General features: G+C 49.1%; 1 protein-coding gene across 4 annotated transcripts; it reads left to right on the top strand.

The window, feature by feature from the left end:
• The first annotated feature begins 199 nt into the window (after window positions 1–199).
• On the top strand, window positions 200–13,677 carry LOC308467091 (ER membrane protein complex subunit 3-like). 4 transcript variants are annotated; one of them, XM_080988517.1, is made up of 8 exons: window positions 200–480; window positions 7,104–7,161; window positions 8,150–8,243; window positions 9,443–9,547; window positions 11,355–11,436; window positions 11,582–11,661; window positions 12,140–12,225; window positions 13,158–13,677. In XM_080988517.1, exons 1-8 carry the CDS (start codon window positions 323–325, stop codon window positions 13,266–13,268), a joined length of 774 nt encoding a protein of 257 aa, XP_080844643.1. In that variant the 5' UTR covers window positions 200–322; the 3' UTR covers window positions 13,269–13,677. The 4 variants fall into 4 exon arrangements, with proteins under 4 accessions (XP_080844643.1, XP_080844645.1, XP_080844644.1 ...); XM_080988518.1 differs by lacking the exon at window positions 200–480 and adding an exon at window positions 491–839 and having other exon boundaries at window positions 7,108–7,161; XM_080988520.1 differs by lacking the exon at window positions 200–480 and adding an exon at window positions 491–839.
• Window positions 13,678–14,769: the final 1,092 nt, after the last annotated feature.

Genomic DNA, 14,769 nt, shown 5'->3' with positions numbered 1-14,769 from the left:
CCTCTTTTAGGCCCCAAAAATGATTCCTCTCGTTAGAAACTGCTCGCCCGTCTACGTAATTCAAGAGACGTTTCTTTTGGTAAACAAAACTGTGTTCTGAGCCCGCAAATACGGTACAGGAAATGACGTCGTTTCCGCAGGGTCAACCTCCGACCCCCTTTCTCCTGATATAGAGACACATCATCTCCATTATCGCCACAAAGCTGGAAACCTTGGCGGGCGCGAGAGAAAGGCGGCCGGAAGTCGGCGTTGAGTCAATGGCGCCACTTCCGGCGCCCTATTTGTGCGTTTCCGGCCCCAGGAGCCTCTTCTCTCAGACGCCATGGCGGCTCCGGAGCTGCGCCTGGACGGCTCCATCCGCTTCTGGGTTCTGCTGCCCGTGGCTTGGATCGCGCTCGCCATAGGGGTTCTGCGCCTGCGCATAGCGGGCCTGCTGCGCGGCGAGCGCGCGCTGGGCTGGCTCGAGCAACGGCAGGACACGTGAGCGGCGGGGGGCGGGGCTGCGGGAGGCCACGCCCACATGCCGGGCCCCTGAAGGTGGAGTCAGGGAAGAGGACGCGAAAGGGACGCCTTCCTGTTTCCCGGGATGGGGGTTTCTGGGCGCGCGCGCGTCTTCGCAAGCTTTTAAGTTTCACAGAAGTCTGAGCTACGCTAAGGTTACCAGATTTCTTTCAACGAATCTGGACACTTTTCAACTAAATAGGTGGATTTTACCAGGGGAGTGATTTGTAAGTCCGGGGACTGTGCCCGGAATCGGGACGTCTGGTAACCTTAAGCTACACATGACCAAGAGTCCTGTGACACTTTGCAGCCTGCATGTTTGTTTTCTTTATGTATTGGTCAGTTTAAAATAGTGTTTCTGCTACAATCAAGTGTAACAGCACCTTGCTGACAATCCAGAAAAATATGCACACTTGGAATAAAAAAGCACAAACCACCATAATAAATGACAACCTTCCATATGCCATCTTCCTCCAATAATAGAATCATAGAATTGTAGAGTTGGAAGGGACATCAAGAGTCATCTAGTCCAGCCCCCTGCAGTGCAGGAATCCTGCCCACAACCGCCCCTTCCAGTTAACACCCAGACACCCTGACCCGTTGTGCTGCTGGGCTGGCCGTGTCTCGTAGCCACAAGGGCTACGTTCTCCTTCCATTGTCAGAGGCGTCACACTTCTGAATACCACTTGCTGGGAATCGCAGGCAGCGGCAGAGCATATGCCCATGCTGCCCCGGGCTGGCACGCTCCCAGGGGGGGGCGTGGTGTGGCGGGTGCCCTTCTGGGCATGGGATAGCCACTCAGGTGCATGGAGTTGCACACGCGCCTTGCAGCCTGGGGCGGAGCGAGCCGCCGATGGCGTACACTGGGCGCACTGCCCACCCACAACTGCCAAATGTCCCCTCCCTCAGTGAGGACACCCAGGACGGTTTGCCCCCACCGCACCCCCCTTCCTCCACCCCGATCACAGGTGGACAGAGTACTGTGTGTTCATGTCCAGCTCGCAGGCATAGAATCATAGAATCATAGAGTTGGAAGAGACCACAAGGGCCATCGAGTCCAACCCCCTGCCAAGCAGGAAACACCATCAGAGCACTCCTGACATATGGGTGTCAAGCCTCTGCTTAAAGACCTCCAAAGAAGGAGACTCCACCACACTCCTTGGCAGCAAATTCCACTGTCAAACAGCTCTTACTGTCAGGAAGTTCTTCCTAATGTTTAGGTGGAATCTTCTTTCTTGTAGTTTGGATCCATTGCTCCGTGTCGGCTTCTCTGGAGCAGCAGAAAACAACCTTTCTCCCTCCTCTATGTGACATCCTTTTATATATTTGAACATGGCTATCATATCACTCCTTAACCTCCTCTTCTCCAGGCTAAACATGCCCAGCTCCCTTAGCCGTTCCTCATAAGGCATCGTTTCCAGGCCTTTGACCATTTTGGTTGCCCTCCTCTGGACACGTTTGTTTGTCAGTGTCCTTCTTGAACTGTGGTGCCCAGAACTGGACACAGTACTCCAGGTGAGGTCTGACCAGAGCAGAATACAGTGGCACTATTACTTCCCTTGATCTAGATGCTATACTCCTATTGATGCAGCCCAGAATTGCATTGGCTTTTTTAGCTGCCGCGTCACACTGTTGGCTCATGTCAAGTTTGTGGTCAACCAAGACTCCTAGATCCTTTTCACATGTACTGCTCTCAAGCCAGGTGTCCCCCATCTTGTATTTGTGCCTCTCATTTTTTTTGCCCAAGTGCAATACTTTACATTTCTCCCTGTTAAAATTCATCTTGTTTGTTTTGGCCCAGTTCTCTAATCTGTCAAGGTCGTTTTGAAGTGTGATCCTGTCCTCTGGGGTGTTAGCCACCCCTCCCAGTTTGGTGTCATCTGCAAATTTGATCAGGATGCCCTTGAGTCCATCATCCAAGTCGTTGATAAAGATGTTGAATAAGACTGGGCCCAAGACAGAACCCTGTGGCACCCCACTAGTCACTCTTCTCCAGGATGAAGAGGAACCATTGATGAGCACCCTTTGGGTTCGGTCAGTCAGCCAGTTACAAATCCACTGAGTGGTAGCATAGTCAAGACCGCATTTTACCAGCTTCTTTACAAGAATATCATGGGGCACCTTGTCAAATGCCTTGCTGAAATCAAGGTAGGCTACATCCACTGTGTTCCCTTCATCTACCAGGCTTGTAATTCTGTCAAAAAATGAGATCAGGTTAGTCTGACATGACTTATTTTTCAGAAATCCATGCTGACTATTGGTGATCACAGCATTCCTTTCTAGGTCTCACAGACTGTTTGCTTAATGATCTGCTCCAGAATCTTCCCTGGTATTGATGGCTTCCAGAAGGTTGTGAGAACAAGGTGCCAAATAATGAAAAAGCACAGCTGCTTAAAATATTGAAACCCTGCCTCCCTCCAAAAGCAATCTGGAGCAGGGATGCTTTAACCCAGGGGTTGGCAAGGTTTACCTTGCCTGGTCTGGTTCACTCCATCAGAGATCCCTCTGCGGGCCGAATTGCGTGCACGTGTGAGTGCGTGCACCCACAATTTCCAGCATCTGCGTTTGTGCAGAAGTGATTTCTGGCACCGTGGACGTAAGTCCCTGCACCGCGCTGCGCCCAACGGGTGGCTTGGTTCGGGGCGGCTTGTGGGCCGGTTGAATGACCCCCTTGTGCCGCTTGTGGCCCATGGGCCTTAGGTTTTCTGACGAAGAGGAAAGAGGCTGCTAGACAGGCTTTGTTGTGGAGGTGTTCCAGGACTGCTGCAAATACCTGCTGGCCACTAACCCCCAAGGAGAAGCAGATGATGTAGAATGGAACAGGGAAAGGGAAATTAATACTATATCTCTCATTTGTGCATGTCTCCACTCCATCTGACTATATGCTACTACTACTATATCCTTAAGGGACGCGGGTGGCGCTGTGGTCTAAACCACAGAGCCTAGGGCTTGCCGATCGGAAGGTCGTCAGTTCGAATCCCTGCGATGGGGTGAGCTCCCGTTGTTCGGTCCTAGCTCCTGCCCATCTAGCAGTTCAAAAGCATGTCAAGTGCAAGTAGATAAATAGGTACCGCTCCAGCGGGAAGGTAAACTGTGTTTCCGTGCACTGCTCTGGTTTGCCAGAAGCGGCTTAGTCATGCTGGCCACATGACCTGGAAAAACTGTCTGCAGACAAACGCCAGCTCCCTCGGCTAGTAAAGCAAAATGAGCACCGCAACCCCAGAGTCGTCTGCAACTGGACCTAATGGTCAGGGGTACCTTTACTTTTACTATATCCTTGAATGATAAAACGTAACTTAAGTAAAATAATAATGTTGGTACCTAGGATTGTCAAATGAATATGCTCTGTCTAACCGCCTCGACGACTTTGACAGGTCCTCAGTGCCACCTTCTGGGTCTACAAAGAACCACATGAATCCATAAACTAAAACACTCTTTATTGAATGGGTCATTCATAAAAAGCAGATACACCATTCAGAAATGTCAATAGCCCATTCACAAATCCTTCCTTTCCCCTTGAACAATAGCTGTCAATTGTTAACGGCAGGATCTGGGAACCCCCAATCTTTATCAATAACCTCAGAATCCTTTTGCCCGCCAAGCATTACCCCCAGCGTCACCGTCCCTGCAATCATAAACAAAAGAGTGATCCTTAGCACCAGGGTGGGCAGTATGGGACTCTCAAACACTCAGCCATCTACATATGTGCTCATGCTTTTGTACTATCACCAAAACGTCAACATTCTAGCAAGCTGCTTTTGTCTAACAAACACTTACCTGTAATCTCCCCAATATGTGTTTTTCCTTCCTCCTCGCATATCCCGAGGCGTGGGAACCAGCGACTCCACTTGAAATGAAACTGTATATAAGTATATATAGCCAGGCTCTACATTACAGCCGTAGGAGGGAGGCAGGAGGCAGTGGAAGACAGGAGTGCCTGGTGTGCTCTGGTTCATGGGGTCGCAAAGAGTTGGACACAACTAAACAACTGAACAACAACAACAGCAACACATTACAACCGCATCTGTTCGAACTCTACAGACAGGGATTCTTACCTAAGAGATCTATAGCAAACCTTTTTGGAACTAAAATATCTGTCCGATGAAGTTAAACAACAGATCAACAAAGCCAGACTGATACCCAGAGAGAACTTGCTGCAAGACAGACCCAAAAAATAACAGAACACCACTAGTAATCACATACAGCCCCCAAGTTAAAACAGTTCAGCACATCATCAGATATTTACAACCTCTCCTAAACAACGACAGTTCACTTTCTCAAGCTCTGGGAGGAAGACCTTTCATCACCTACAGACAGCCACCCAATCTTAAACAACTCCTCACCCACAATAATACAACAACCAGACTTAACATGGACCAGAGACTGCAGTAAACCCAGATGCCAACTTTGCTGCCACATACACCCAGACAACACCATTACTGGCCCCAACAACATCAAACATACCATCTCAGGCCTATTTAATTGCTCATCTTCTAACATTGTGTATGCCATCAAATGCCAGCAGTGCCCTTCAGCTCTCTATATTGGACAAACAGGCCAAACCCTACGCCAAAGGATAAATGGACATAAATCTGACATCAGGAATCACAAGACAGAGAAACCAGTAGGACATTCAATACGAGATCTCAAAGCAGCTGTCTTATTCCAAAAGAATTTCAGAAATAGACTTGAAACCAAACTGAAAACTATGGGGAGCCCTGGTCTGAATAGAGATATTGGATTCTTATCTCATTGCACATGCTAAAGCTATTTTTGGTCATCTGCATACTATTCCTTGCTTTTTCCTGTAGGACTAATTGCAGTCGTTAACAGTCGTCAACAGGTTTACCATACATATTGAGCCAATCACCCATCTCTACTACCCTTCTGAGAAAAACCCCACCCCACCCTCCCACTATATATAAGGGTCTGGTGACTTTTGCTTATACCAGAACAAACTTACGGTAGTTGGTCTAAGTTTGGACAATTTTTAAAAATTATTATTTTTGTATATAAGTGTGTTTTGCCCTTTTGTTCAGGGTTTCTCCTCCATCCTGCATGTGTGAGTGAGGACCCTGTTGTAATAGTCTGTTTTCTTGACAATAAAGATCAGGCTTACTTGCCACCTTGCTTCAGCATATCTCAGGTTGGTCTCTGTTCATTCTCCAACTGATAGAGAGCCTAGCGACCTCTATACAGACTTCTTGCGTACCTCCTACAGGGAAAGAAGCAGGTTTTTAATATTTCTTGATCACAGATGATACAGTGTTATAAGAAAGAAAAAAGCCCTGCTCTTTTCCCCTTATGCAGTATCCAAGAGCCCATATAGAGTCCTTAAGTAGGTTCCCTATCGGTAGGAGAAAATAATGGAGGCCAACCAGAGTATATTGAGAAGCAAATCGGCTAGTAAGTCTGATCTTTATTGCAATAGAAAAGTACTGTTGCAACAGGTCCCCACTCCCCACACACAGGAGGGAGGAGAGAACCCAAAACAATGGTGCACAAGTCCTTATATAGATTTTTGAAAGTACCCCCCCCCCCCCCCAAGGAGGCTGTCTGCAGCAGTGGAGGTGGTCTACAGCAGAAATCAACACGGCTACCTATCTGTAGCAGAAATCCTGTTTGCCAGGATACTTGATGATTGCATTACCTGGGCAGCCTGGCCATTCTTTTGTGATGGTAAATACTTTAGTTTCTGAATCCAGGTCACAGGCTCACCCTATTCATACACAAATATGCCCTTAAGACAGGATTTGTAAGCAAAAAGACAATGGGAAGGCTTTCCCCATTTTCCTCCCATACTGCAGAGGAATATTTGAGGTCACTGGGAGTCTCAAAATGGCTTCAGGATTGCTCTCCTGTACTATTACAGACATGTGGTTTCTAATGTATGTGTTTGCCTTGTACATTTATGAACATTTATTTTATTTTTGAGACCTTAGAATTCTTATAACAACAGTATGGCCTCAGAGGATGGATGCCAGGAGCATGGAGCCCTGGACCAGCACATTTAAGGCTTTAAAAACCAAAATCCTCCATTGAAAACAGTTTTCTTCCTTGCAGTATTTAACTTTAACCGTAAGGAGAGCTGGTGTGATGCAGTGGGTCGAGTGTCGGACTAGGACCTGGGAGAACCAGGGCTCAAATCCTGGCTCAGCCATGAAGCTCATTGGGTGACCTTGGGCCAGGCACTGCCTCTCAGCCTGACCTACCTCACAGGGTTGTTGTAGGGATTAAATGAGGGGAACGGAACCATGGAGCTCCTTGGAGAACAGGAGGGATAGGAATGCAATAAATGAATACAATTTCTCAACGTGGTTCACAATATTGAAATCAGATGCATAGATGACAGGTCCTGTGAAATGTGTCCAAATCATACTGTGTTCTTAAGTGTGGAATTCTAGAATTGCACAACTGCTTTGTTCGCACCCCTGAACATATTGCTCCAAGCAGCTGTTTGTATGTAGTCATGTAGACTGCATGAGTAGATGTGAGCGGGCCAGTCTTTTACTGCCGCATTTGGTTTGATGATCTGATCCCATTACTTTTGTTTGCAAATTATGTTGGACCTACAGCTGAGTTGAGTGTTCTTTGTCTGTCAGGCAGATTCTGGCTCGTAGTCGCCTCCTGAGAGAAAATGGACGCTTCCTAACTCATCAGGTAAGGGAGAGGGTGGGTGCAGCTGCTTCTGAAAAGCCACTTGCCTCCTTGCATAGAGAGAGGCCTCAAGGGACAGGCCTCAGCAAGGGTACAAAAAGCTAGGAAATTTCATGGTCCACACACAACCTCCTTTGGCTTGTGACCCAAATGTGATCTATTCCCCACAGTGGTTCTGGATTAATACTGGAACTACTTGATTGATGCAAGTCAGAGGGGTTTTTGTTTTACTTAGGCTGCTGGCCTAAAAAGAATTGATATGAGGGTTTGAATAGCAGAAGTGAAACTTTATTCCCCTCTCTGAATTTCCTTTGTAATTCTGTCTTATCATTCTTGAAAAGGAGGGGAAGAGCACAAGGGAGCTTCTTTGGGGAGGGGTTGGGAGTATCCCTGCCATGTGGCTATTCTCAAGAATGCCTGTATCATTGCTTGAGACCATAACTATAACAAATGGGTTTTTTTAAATACATCTTTGCAATGTAAATATATTGAAGGGCAGGCCTTTGAACATCTCCTGCCTTCACCCATCCTGCTCCAAAGCCGGGAATGGCACCCTCAAAAAGGCAGGTGACCAAGACTTCGCACCTGTGTGCTTTTACCTGGAAGGAAGCCCCACTGAAGATTTAACTTATTTATTTAACTTCCGAGCACATATGCATAGCATTAACATAAGAAACTGGATGCCCTGGTTCAAATCTTTCCTCTTCCATGAATTTAGTATGTGACATGAGGCAATTCTAAGGTCCTATCAGGGAACCTGTAGATGCTGCCGCCACTGCCCTCCCAGCTCCCTTGGGTCCTAGCAGTCAGGGATGAGAGGAGTTAGTCCAGCATTGGAGGCCACAGGTTCCTTTTCCCTGGTTGAAGATGTAAGGCGGTCAAAGATAATGCATATGAAGCCCTTCAAACCATCTCAAATGCAATGATAATCTTCCTTGTTGAAAACACCTTCAGATCATCTGGATTTCTGAGGCCCTTCCTCTTTCCCCAGGGCTTCCTCATGCGTAAGCATCACTTCAATAACCCTGAAAGTGGCTTCTTCCGCCAAACAAAGCGTAAAGTGCAGCCCAGAAACCTGCTGACAGGTAACCATGGGAACGGGCATGGGAGTACAAGGGGCAGTGGAAGGGTTCTGCTGTCTCATCCCCCCCCCCTCGTCCCGCTTGCTCAATCAGTGCTGCTGTCCAACCGTGGGACTGCTGCCTGGAAGCAGTGTTAGACTTGATGGGGCCCAATAAGCTGAAGCTGATAAGGTGGAGGTCCTGTGAGTGGGTTCCTTCTGTGTCCCGCCTTCTTCTTGGAGTGGTGGGACTCCCCTTGAAGGAGCAGCTTTGTACTGTGGGAATACTCTGGGATTCCAACTTGCCACAGGAGTCTCGGGGGGCTTCTGTGACTATGTGCCTTCAGCCCAGCTTTGGGCAACCTGCCAGCCACAGCCTCTCCTGGGCCATGATAGCCTCACCTCAGCGGACTGCCCATCTGGACTACCATAACAGCCTATGTGTGAGACGGCCCTTGAAGGCGGCCCAGAGGCTGCAGCTAGTGCAGAATGCTAGGCTGGTAAGTGGGGGCACCATGCGGCACTGGTTCTGAAGGTGCTCCTGCACTGGACCCAATTCAAGGTGTTAGCACTAGCGTAAAAAGCCCTAAATGGCTCGGGGACCAAGCACTTTGTTCTCCAGTATAAACCACCTTGGACCCTACAATTGGCAGGTGAGGCTTTGGCGGCAGCAGTGGAATAAGGGGGGGAGATGAGCTGCCAACCATGAGGGGGCCTGGTTCTGTGTGTCCTGGGGCTGGTGCCTGTGGACAGAACCTGATTTGCCCTGCAGAGTCACCAGCTCAATTTAACAGACATTGGCTGCCTCGGGATATCAAACCAACAAACAAACAAACCAGTTTTTTAAGGCAGGGCTGTGAGCGCTCTGTGCTCAAGTTTATTCTGGACCAACGTGGTGCAAAATCTGCAAGAAAATGAGCGGTTGGATTCTGTGGTCTGTATATAAATTATGCTATTTAAGCACCCTTCCCTTACTTTGTACATTTTGTTTGAGTAGACCCCTGCTTGTGTTTGAGATTTCTGCAGCTATCATACGTCCCCACACGCCCACAAACCCCAAGGAGCTAGAACTTGCTTTTGTTTTTGTTTTTGTAAGATGCTGATATTCACATAAAACCAAATTTTGTTCCTGGCACTTCCTTCTGTGGTTTCCATGTGTCCTTGTGGAATCCCAGGCTGCACAGTACCCTGTTTGACACACACCTCTCTCCCTCTCTCTTGCAGATCCCAGCCTGGTTATGGAGATGATGAAGGGCAACTTGGTCCATGTCCTGCCCATGATCCTAGTTGGAGGCTGGATCAATTGGGCCTTCTCTGGCTTTGTGGCCAGTGAGTGATGCGGGGATTTAACACAGGCCTGGAAGCTGCCCTCGTGCCCTCGTGGATACCCATTCCTTGTGCAGCAGAGGATGAAGGGAAACAGTGGCCCTCTAGCTGGTTGCTGGACTACAATTCCCATCATCCCTCACAGTTGGCCATGCTGGCTAGGATTGATGGGAGTTGGGAGTGTCAGGAGCTCGTCCTACACTCGAGTAGGACCCTAGCAGAGACACATGCCCAACTGGCATGTTCCCTCCCTCCTGGTCAATCGTTTGGGAGCTTCAAAAGCTTTCTTCAGCCCGAACATCACAGTGACTGATGCCAACAGACACTGGCACACTTAGGGATCTGCAGAGTCTTCACAGCTTGCAACTCAGCACTTTGGCTAATCTACTTTATTTACATATAAACACAGACAGAGCACTACAACATGGCTCCCTCTCTCTCTAGCATCAGACAGCAAAGAGAAAAAGAACAAAGGACAATAGTCCCACTTCATGGAACACAGTAACACAAACATCCTGTCTCCGTCACTTCCCACTCTGTGCAGTCAAAACATACACCGTCATGTGATAGACAAAAATCCCATGACTGCAATCTTGGAGCAGGAATTCTAACAGGGAGCCCAATAGCCCCTGCAGGGCAACAGAGGGCCCCTCCCCCTGGTGGACAATTTTAATATTGCTGTATGTGCTATTTGATTACAGTGGTACCTCAGTTTAAGAACAGTCCGGTTTAACAATGATTTGGTTTACAAACTCCGCAAAACCGGAAATAGTGTCTTGGTTTGAGAACTTTACCTTGGTTTAAGAATGGAATCTGAACGGTGGAAGGGCACCGGCGGAGGGAGGCCTCATTGGGGAAAGTGCACCTTGTTTTAAGAACAGTTTCAGTTTAAGAATGCTGGATTATTTTGATTGTTGTTAGCCGCCCTGAGCCCAGCTTCGGCTGGGGAGGGCGGGATATAAATAAAATTTTTTATTATTATTATTATTATTATTATTATTATTAGAACAGACTTCCGGAACGGATTAAGTTTGTAAACCTAGGTACCACTGTATTTTGTTTCTAAATCTGCTGCTGTTTTGTTTTTGTTTTGCTAGGAAGAGCAGTATAGAAATATTTTAAAATAACAATATTTAAAGAGATCATTTAAGGCAGGCATTGGCAACCTCCAGCCCTCCAGATGTTTGGAACTACAATTCCCACCATCCCTAGCTAACAGGACCAGTGGTCAGGGATGATGGGAACTGTAGTCCCAAACATCTGGAGGGCCGGAGTTTGCCTATGCCGCCAAGATGCACTCTTCCAGCATCCGGTGTGTTTCATAGCCTTTGGCTCAGCTTGCCTGTAAAGCAGACCACCACCCCTAGTCATCCTTTTATTCCAGACCAGAGAGCTTGGGCTGAGGGCAGGTTGCGTCTAGCTAAATTAGGTGTAGTTATGAATCAGGAAGGCCCCCATCCAAATCTGCCCTCTGCCCTAAACTCTTAGGAAAGTGATCACCCCTCTCAACCTCTTTCCCTTCCTGCCACCCACCCAGCCCAGTAATTTACTGGGATTCTGTGACCTGCATGAGAAGATTTGGTAAGAAGGGATTGTAGGCCCCTTAAGTTGCTCCTTTGCTTGCAAGGGGGGGGGGGGGGCTTTAGCTTGGGATCTGAGCTGATCGGGGGGGGGGGGTGGCACTATGCGCAAGACAGCTGGGAGCTGTAAATCACTGAGGAGGAGGGTGGCGGCGGGGCAGCAGCCCTAGAGCTTGGGGTAGGCGGGTCCAGCTCTAACACCTCTCCCTCCCAACCTCCCTCCCTCCCAGCCAAGGTTCCCTTCCCCCTGACCCTGCGGTTCAAGCCCATGCTGCAGCGTGGAATTAGCTTGCCTTCCTTGGACCCCTCTTGGTAAGCACCTGCCTGCCCCCAGGCCCAGCCAGCCCTTCCATGGGTTTGGGGTGGGGATGGCTTCTGGCCTGGGTTCCCACCCTGGGGGACTGGGGGGCAGGAAGGCTCCCTGAGATAGTCACTGAGAGATGTTTTCACTTCCCAGGGTGAGTTCGGCCTCCTGGTACTTCCTCAATGTTTTTGGCCTCCGCCGAGTGTACAGCCTCATCCTGGGAGAGGAGACTGGTGAGAGGCAGCTTGGGGACAGGGAGTGTTGGGCTTAAAGGTGGGGTTGGTGTCTTACGTGGGATGTACCTCTTCAGATTGCAACGTGGAGGGTGGACGTTTGAGTGCTTATTGCGGCACGAGCTTTCATGAACTAGAGACTACTTTGACGGCTGCATGAAGTGGTCTGATACTTTGGGGAACCAGTTTGAAACCATTGGGGGCAGCGCCCAACCTCTCAGGGTTGTAGCGGTCACATGTTGGAACTTGCTCTGTACAGCCACTCACTCCTCCATTTGGACTACTCTTTGAAACTTCACTATTGCTCTATAGGTCAATGCAGAGGAACAAGTGTCAAAAAAACCCCATTTCTGCTGAGAGTTTACACCTAATCAAAGGCAGCCAGACTGTTAGTAGCTGACGGTTATCCCTTGCCTTGTTGTCAACTTGCAATGTTTACATGCCTCCCTCACAAGCTTCCCTGACGTTCTCTCCACAGCTGCAGAGCAGAACCAGCTGCTCCTGCAGGACCAGTTCCTCAGCCCAGCTGTCCCCACCCCACCTGATCCCAACAAGGCTTTCAAGGTACTGCCCTAGTTTGTTTCAATGGTTTCACTTAGGTGAGACCACGTAGCTGATAAGATTAGATGCAGTCCATTTGATGCAAGACTAATTGGCTGGATGGCATCTTATCTGCAGGGCGACAGCTGTGCCACTCCAGCTGCTGTGCATGCACAGGGTCTCTGCTGTGCCACAGTGAGACTTGTGGGCGTAGGCAGCCCCACATATCCCAAGAGCTGGTGCTGTGGCCCAATATGTGCGCTAGACAATATCTTTTTAAAGAAATGACAGGAGGAGGGCTCAACATATGGTTGGACTTGCAACTCCCATTAGGCCCCAGACAGCACGGCAGTTGGTCAGAGATGATGTGAGCCAGTTTCCCCTCCTACCTTAAATCATTGCCATGGCCTCCTTGGGTGGTCTTAGGAGAACCCTCTCAGCTATCCTCCCCCCCCCCCACCCCCAACAAGGAGACAGTGCTGACCTTTCCTATGGGATCATTGTAAAACTGTATTGTGAGTGAGCATCAGAACACTTTGGAAGTTAAGGGCCATACAAACACCTCGGGAACAGTCAGTGCTGCTCATTTTGAAGCTTAGAGCTTTGTGCTTGCCAGGGCTGTCACCTAGCAAACATCTCTGATGGCACTGGTGTTTGCACACACAGCCACACACATCCTGTTCAGCACAATAATTTCTGTTTGTGCAATGGGACTTCCTTCTTCCCCCCCCCCAAAAAAAAGTATCCCAGAGGGCTGGGGGAACCATATGGACCAGATTTAAGGGGCACATGGGAGAACATTCCGTTGCACAACTAGAAGTCCTTACGCTGATGGAACGATGGTCTTGGTGCTGCTGGATCCCACCCTTCGATTGCAGCTTGATGCAGAGCTTGTATGTGTGAGTTTCTGCAGCGATATGCTGCTCAAGGCTGACAGACTCTTTTTCTCCATCCAGGCCGAGTGGGAAGCTTTGGAGTTGGTTTCTCACCACTGGGCTCTGCAAGATGTGGAAGAGCAGTTGATGTCACAGGACCTCAAGCTGGCAGGGCTGCCTGGGCCCGACTGATCCCATCCTGTGACTGCTGCAGGCTACTTCTGTCCTATGGGACAAATGTGTGTGCAAGAGACCCTTTCACCTCCTTGGGAGGTGGAAGAGGCTGACCCTCCCTGCATAATCAGTGTGGAACGGCTTTTCATCTTAGAGGCAGGAAGGTTGCAGAAGAGAGCTTGAAGTCTGTAGCATGACCCACCCCCCATCAGTCAGTCAGAGCAGTGGGCAAATAGCCTCTGTGGAACTGGCTCTGGGTGCCTGAAGTCTTGCAGGTGTAGCTGGAGCCAGCAAGTTAATGTCAAAAAGCTCCTTTTCTTGTTCTGCTTGCAGAGAGAGAAGCCCAGTGTGGCAGACAGCTTTATGGGATGCCAGTCCCAAGTGTGTGTACAAGTTTGGCTATTAAAAGCAAGGTAGCTGCAACAAACCCTACTTTACTCTCCTTATTTGCAGTCTCCGTGTCTGGCCTGCCCCTGGTGGCTGGTGCATAAACACTGCCTAGGTTCTTCCACGCTGCACCTTGAAAGAGTTTGTGAGAAAAGCAGCACCTCCTTAACCTTTGCAGGGAAAGGGAGGACTGAGTGGAAGCTCAGGGCCAGTGTAACTTGAAATATAAGGCACCAGTTTTGAGCAGGGGGGCACACAATGTATTAACTGAGAACTCCAGTAATGCTTCTGCCAAGTTGAACAGGCTACTTAGCACTGTCAAAGGCCTCCACCTCCAGCCTCTCCAAACACCCAAGTTGAATCCCATCCTGCAATGCGGGGTGTACTCTGCCCATCCAGTCGAGTTCTTTCCTCCTTCCGAGAGAGAATCATGGCCTCCACATTGGAGGTTGCTGTCCAGAAGTTGGAAGAGTCATGTTGTGGTTGCCTCTGTCTTGGCTGGCAGAAACCGATGGTTTGGAGAACACGATCCTCCTCTACTTAGGGGTAAATGTATCATTGAAGCTTGCCAACTGTCTTCCTCCCCAGAGGTCAGTCCACTTCTAAGCTATCCAGCACCAAAGAGCATGGAACAGCTTGAAGGCTACCAGGGAAGCGTGCACCTCCCTGCTGCTGCTGACCATATTTGAATTCATTGGTGTGGCATCTCGCTACCAGACATTGGTTTTCCTTACCCATCCCTCTGCAGAGCCGATGGCAAAAGCAGCAGAAGGAAGTGCAAGTCTACCGCTCTCTTCTGGCTTGCTACAATGGCCAGGAACATTTGCAAGAGAAGTCCTCACGAGTGGCACCATGAATTCTCTCTGTTCCCACACGTGGGCATAACTATGATGGGACATGCAGTGGCAGCTTGAGGCTGGAGATGCCAGTGCCTGAGGAGGCTGGAAGTGAGTCAAAGCACTACCATGACTGCATCACAATCTGAAGCAGTGTAGAAGTCGCCAACACGGTGCCCTCCAGATGTTGCTGGGATTACAAAGTCCTATAAGGCCATGGGGGTGTTGGGGGGCATCCAGTTGGCTTGCCCTGTTTGTGGAAGAGTCCTGGATCCAAAGAGAGGAATGAAGCGCTC

This window comes from Podarcis pityusensis, assembly GCF_964106645.2.
Source record: "Podarcis pityusensis genome assembly, chromosome: 17".
NCBI classification, from domain to species: domain Eukaryota; kingdom Metazoa; phylum Chordata; class Lepidosauria; order Squamata; family Lacertidae; genus Podarcis; species Podarcis pityusensis.
Note: the sequence above shows the minus strand (reverse complement) of the source record. Positions and strands in the feature narration are given on the sequence as shown.